General features: G+C 38.2%; 1 protein-coding gene across 1 annotated transcript; it reads right to left on the bottom strand.

Annotated features, from left to right (window-relative positions):
• Positions 1-650: 650 nt before the first annotated feature.
• On the bottom strand, positions 651-4,132 carry CUNH15orf48 (chromosome unknown C15orf48 homolog). Its single transcript, XM_011355059.2, has 4 exons — positions 3,856-4,132; positions 3,596-3,681; positions 2,614-2,674; positions 651-1,033 (listed from the first exon to the last, which is right to left on the bottom strand). The coding sequence occupies exons 1-4, from the start codon at positions 3,889-3,891 to the stop codon at positions 965-967; spliced, it is 252 nt and encodes an 83-aa protein (XP_011353361.1). The 5' UTR covers positions 3,892-4,132; the 3' UTR covers positions 651-964.
• Positions 4,133-6,374: the final 2,242 nt, after the last annotated feature.

Here is a 6,374-nt window from a genome sequence, read left to right as displayed (position 1 = left end):
AATTAGATGGTGGAGATGGTTGTAAAACCAATGAATCGTGCACTTTAAATGGATGGATACTATGATATGTGAATTATAGCTCATTTAAAAAAAAAAAGTTAATGGAAACCAATTTTTTAGAACAGTTAAAGGGGAACCCAGGGGCATGCTGGGTTTGACTGCACCTTTGGTCTCTAAGTTACCATTGGCTAGAGTGAAGAGGGGTCCCAGACCCTGTAGGGTGCTCTCCATCCTCCCCTCCACAACCCTCACAGGAGCACTATTGTTAGCCTTGGCATGGGCAGGGCCAGCCTCAGCATGCCCCACACTCCTGTTCACCACCAGAATTTCCGCACTTCCTCCAAAACCAGTCTTCCTGTAAGCCTCATACCCCATCTCTTTTTCACTGTCCTCATCGTACTTACCATCTTTTATTCATCTCCCTCCAGAATTTGGTTTAGTTCATTGCTTTATCTCACCTGAACCTCAACAGTACCTAGCTAACAATAGGTGCTCAATAAATTTCTGGTGAATGAATAAACTTGAAAGAAAAGTTTATACAGAACTTTGTACTGGATATTAATTAAAATATGAAGCTCTATGCTCTAAAATGTTTTTCTCTCATAAAAAGACTTTCCCTCTATTAAGATATGTATCTAATCTTTAAGAAATTTGAAACAAATGTTATTTTATTATAGATAATCTAACTTATAAATGTGTATACACATTAAGGAAAACATTCAAGGCAACACAAACATAAAATTTTCAATATGCAAAACTCAAATTACAATAAGAAACCTATTTTGGGACTATGTGGTTATTACCACACTACCTTTATAATTCCTATTCAGAGTCCAAAAATGTAGGCAAGCCCTAAAAATGTAGCAGAAGCATTTCTGCACACTGGTATCCATAGTCTAGTTTGTGCAGAAGTGTTTCCACTAGATTCATAGAGCACTCTTTGGAAGAAAGATGTGAGGACTGCTCATCTGGACGCCCTTCGCGCCTTCTGCAACTCTTCAATGGGCTTCCATTGCTGGTTGATTGTTATAAGCTTAAACAAAAAAGCAAAATAACAGTGTTATATTAGGATCTGTCCTTCCTCCTTACACCCCCTTTTGGGATTTGTCTATACTCTTTACAAAAAGCATCGCCATATGTAACATTTGTAATCTTCCCATCCCTAAAACATGAAAAAACAATAATGTGCTGACTTCTACCATTCTGTCCCTCTTAAAAACCCTCATGTCCCTGTGTGTTACAGATCAGAGAGAAAGGTCTTATATATTTGCCCCGTTTTCACTTAACAGGATCTAGATTTTTTAATTTCTCATGGTTTTACATGAACTATAAGTTCAAAAAGTGAGTCTGCTCCCTGTGAGTGGTTGTATAATGCTCTTAGCACAGGGTGTGGCGTATAGTAGGCTCTTAACAAAGTTTCCTCATTGTAATTGTTCAATAAAGGTACAAATGATCTAAGTTATATTATAAAGGAAAAGGGACAGAGCTGCAGACAGTCCTTAACTCCCAAAGAGCTCACATTCAGAGATTCTCATTTATCTTCAGAAGTTTTCTATTACCCTAGGACCTAGGACATGCAGGTAGTTTTTTAAAATCCTAAATGAATATGGATAGACCTTGAGATAATCATGCTAAGCAAAATAAGCCAGACAGAAAAAGTTGAAAACCACATGTTATCACTTATATGTGGGATATAAACCTAAAAGCAACAAATGAACAGGACAAACAAACAGAGACTCATGGACATGGACAATAGGCTAGTGGTTACTAGAGGGGACGGGGAGAGGGGAGGGGGAAGGTAGATGGGATAAAGGGGGTTAAATATGTGGTGACAGAAAGAAATCTAACTATGGGAAGTGAACACACTGTGTAAATATATATGCCTTACTGTTAAAGTGGACAGCTGAAACTTATTGGATTTTGTTAACCAATGTCACCATAAAAAAATGAAAAAAAAAATTTAAGAAAAAAATATAAGAAATAAAAATAAAATAAAAGATCCTAAATGTCCTCACTAGGTCAAACTGTGTTATTTGAAAGTTTAGTTTAAAAAATAACAAAAAGCTTCCCTGACAGACTTAAGTAGTATTCATTCCAGACTAAATGTTTCTTACCTTCAAAACATTTAAAATGTAAAAAACCTTTGCAATAGAGTGAATATTAGCTACTTTTGCTTAAAGAGAATGGCACTCTTGTTTTCAAGAACTCTTGTTATTTATCACAATAGACCTTATATTAACTTTAGATAAGTAATGGATAAAATTAGGTAACATATGACAATAATAATAAAAGTTAGTATTTGAATATGAACCATGGGCTAGACACTGTGTTAAAGGACTCTGTATTTTATCTTCTTTTATTCTCTTAACCCTGAGGTAGAGCCCTATTATTGTGCCCATTTTACAGATTCTGAGAGCCTCAGAGAGGCCAAGTTGTCTAAAATCAACTTTGAATAATGGAGCAAGGATTTGAACTAGATCTCTACAACTCTATAGCATTCTCTTTAACACTACACGAAGTGGCACCTTAAAAGTGAAAGGCATTCAATTTATTTTACTGACAATGATGCTAAGGCTTGGGCTAAATGTAAATCACTTTTTAACTCAGCAATACCTTTCGAGGTACATTAGGATCCACATTTTCCCAAGGTTCTGGATTTCTTTTTCGATCAATGCTAAAAATAAAAGAAAGCCGATTAAACATTAAAATACGTTCATTTAAACCAACTCTGATATTGGGTCTATAAACATGCTAGGGACAGACCCAGACTGCATGCTAAGGCATTCATTTGTTAGTTAACTGAAATTGATGGAAGATTCTTTAAAAGAGCTTCACAGTTTGGCTCAAACATTAGGGATCAATTCCTTTGTAGGGTAGGAGGTCTGTATTCCCTTTATTGGGCTATCCTGGAGAATGTTTTCATAAGCTGAATAGCAATGGAGGTAGAAGTGCCGGGCTAAGAGCAAACAAATATGTTCTTGCCCTAATTTCTGGGACCAGCAGAAGGGCTGGGTTTTAACTCTATAGATGGTGAACTGCAGAGCTCTCGGCCCCTCTATGAGAGCCTAGCATTATTACTCTATACCAGGGAAGTTCATTCAATTTCAAGTTTCTCTCTTCCTCATATTCCAGGATACACAGTATTTTACCTTCTTATATCCAGAGCTGAGATTAGGTTCACTGCAGACAACTGAATCCATAAACTCTACCACATTAGGAAAGATCTTTCTAATATATTGCAATTTGAAAATTTCATTAAAATTTTTGATTTGTTTGATGATCTATATCCCAAAGACCATGTAAGAACTTTACATTTCAAAACTTAAGTTTAAAAAAATCAAATTTAACTTCGCTGCAGGAGAAGGGGGGGAGGGCAATGGGTCTAAAGATATTTAGATACAAGAAATGAACTAATTTTATTAATATCATAATTTAATAGTCTGCTGATATTAGTATGCTTTCTAGCCCTGACTCCAAGTTCACAAGTTAACGTTCTTCCTGGGATAAAAGCTAGGAAACTGATATCTCCCATTTCATAAGCTGAAGGTCATCCTAACACTGCTTAAAAACGTTTTTATAAATGGTGCCTACTTACATCACATCGGTTTTTTTAAGGGAATATAGAGCAAAAGACAACGCTCCACACGCTGCCGCCGTCATGATCACCGCCAAAGGAATAAGCTAGTAGAGAACAGGTTGAGGGTAAATACTCCTACGTTTCAACGTAAAACGTGTCAAATACAACAATAGCTATGTATTCTGTACTTTCTTCAAAATCTTCAAATTTTTAAAGATCTGTTTATCTTTAAAAATTAATATTTTTAGGCAAGATTTTCAATTGCTTTAAAAACTTACTTCCTTCTTTTTCATCAGGAGTTGGAATAAGTTCATGATGACCTCAGCCAAAGCTAGAATAAAAACTCCAAGATACTGATCAAAACTTCAGCCACTAGGCTCCAACCTAGTGGGCGCCAGAAGGGCCAACGTACTCTGTCCGAAAGGTCCCTGGGGCCGGCTCGGCAGCGCCTTCGCCCAAGGGCGGCTCACCTGGGGAGCAGAACGACGCGGGCAGACGATGCTAACGCCCAACACCAAACAGAAGCCGAGCCTCTGTTCCTTATATACCGATCACAACCGCTCCGGAAGGGCCGGGCCAGGGTGTTCAGGTCACGCGGCCGGGGCGGGGGTCTTGCGCGACCTGACTTGCTTACCCAGCTCGGCGCCCGGGCGCCCCCTGCAGGACGCGGTGCCCGCAGACGCTACGCCGCCAAACGCGGGTGCCGGCGCCTCGTGCCACTCGCGGCGGTTCTTACCTCGAGGCTGGGTATTGGTACTCCGAATGGCTCCCAGCCACTCCTGGAGCCTGCGAGGAGGTGGAACTGAGAACAAGGGGAGCCCTGATGGCCACGGCCTGGGTGAAAACCAATACTTCTAAAAGGGAGTCCGAAAAAGGAGCTGCAGAGCTGGGGATCCCCCACCCCAGAGGCTCTCAAGTGCAGGCAGGTGAATTAGAAATAATCCAATCCCATTAAAAACTACAAAAAAAAAGTGATGTACAGTTTTTATGAAGATAATTACATATGAAGATCATTAAAATTAAATAGTAAAGTGTCTTTCAAAATAACTCCCATGGTGTCCTGATTTTTTCCCCCCATTAAAATAGTCAGGAGATGAGAGAGAACAATAAAGAAAATAATCAGCTGTTAAGGTTTCCAGAATAAGGTCCATCTCTGAGATGACCCAGTCGGCGGGCTCCGTCTTGAGGTCCCCTTTAACTCATCCCTAAGCTAGCAGCCTCACCTTGCACAGAGCATGCCAGTGGCTGCAAAACCAGATCATGCTAACGATAATTCTATTAAACCAGGGGCTGTGTGCCAGACACTGTGCCGGAACCTTCTCGACGTGTTATTTGGGCTCAGAAGTGCTCAAGTCACATAGCCAGTAAGTGGCAGAGTTACTATCAGGGTTACCCAGGTCTGCCTGGCACTCAACACTACTGTTCTTTATGCACCCGGCTCTCAGCTACTGCACTTAAGCCAAGCACGCAAGCTCAGTTATTTAAAAATAGTTATTTTAAAACAATTATTTTAAAACTTTTTCAAGTTCAAACTGAGTTAACGTTAAAATGGAAACATCCTGTCTCCAGAAAGAGTCAGACACAGCTATTTCAACCCCATTTTAGTTCTAGACATGGGCATTGCATTCAAAGGGACCTGAGTTCAGAGCCCAGCCCTGACATATTTTATTAGCTGACCGACTCCAAGGAAACTACTTAACCTTTATGGATCTCAGTTTGTATATCTGTAAACTGGGGACAAACCTAACTCAGGAGGGAGTTGGAAAAAAATGTTAGAATGTATGTAAAGTACGTGGCATTCTGCCTTGCCTATAGTAAGCATTCAATAAAATAGTAATTATTATTTGCAAAGATTTGTTTTATATAAGGCAGATCATAAATGTAGCTTCTCACCACTTATTCTGACAAGGGTTCTCACAATGTAACCCCAGAGCTCTAACTGGAGACATTTGCCAATTGGTTAGAATAACATCAGATACTTCCAATAAAATTCAACATTAATTCTCCCTAGTTTATATTGAACAGAATCAAAGAAGCCTTTTAATGCTCCTCCAGCAGGATTTCTAAAGCTATTTTTGTCAGAAAGTTCTTTAAAAAGCTTCATTTTGTTAATTAAAGATAAGTTTTTCTAGGAAGGAGGAGAGGAAGGAAGAACTCTTACAGTAATGTATCATGACCCACAAATTAAAATTAAAATGTATAGCCCTTGCCTAGTAATGTCTTAAACTCAGAACACAGCTTTGCTGATATCATTTCTTTTCAAAATGCAGTATTATTTTGTAGTAGTCGGCATTATTCTGAGAATGGGGTCATGGTAAATTAAAAAGATTAATAAACACAAGTCTCTTACTCCAAGGTTCTTACAATTTAGTGCATAAACAATTTTAACCCTACTTTCTGGTGCCAAAGAAAGACGATTAACCCTGACTAAGGGGTCTAAGAAAACTTACTAAAGGTGAGGGTAGTTATTTGAACAAATAGACAAACCAACTGTAAAAGACAATTGAGGGGCAATTAAGGAAACTTAAATACAGACCACAAAATGATGTTTAAAAAGTTTTGTTAATTTTGTTAGGTGTGATAAAAGTATTATGATTGTATTTTTTAAAAAAACTTTAAAGAAATTGGATATGGAAATAGTTAAGGAAGAAATACTACATCCAGGATTTACTTTAAAACACTTCAGTTAAAAAACAAATGAAGCAAATTTAGCAAAATACTAATTATTCAATCTAGATATTAGGTATGTGGGAGCTTCTTATTCTATGTATGTTTGAAAATGTTCAGAAAACATTTT

The sequence above is a fragment of the Pteropus vampyrus genome, unplaced genomic scaffold, assembly GCF_000151845.1.
Source record: "Pteropus vampyrus isolate Shadow unplaced genomic scaffold, Pvam_2.0 Scaffold19, whole genome shotgun sequence".
NCBI lineage: Eukaryota > Metazoa > Chordata > Mammalia > Chiroptera > Pteropodidae > Pteropus > Pteropus vampyrus.
This window is presented reverse-complemented; position numbering and strand designations above follow the sequence as displayed.

What these genes read in the sequence shown, in the direction of transcription:
- CUNH15orf48 (XM_011355059.2), bottom strand. Translation starts at nt 3,891, where the DNA reads ATGAACTTATTCCAACTCCTGATGAAAAAGAAGGAA. An exon ending in CTTAAAAAAACCGATGTGAT is followed by an intron (nt 2,675 to 3,595) that starts GTAAGTAGGCAC and finishes TTTTATTTTTAG; the next exon opens with CATTGATCGAAAAAGAAATC. An exon ending in ATCCTAATGTACCTCGAAAG is followed by an intron (nt 1,034 to 2,613) that starts GTATTGCTGAGT and finishes TTTTTGTTTAAG; the next exon opens with CTTATAACAATCAACCAGCA.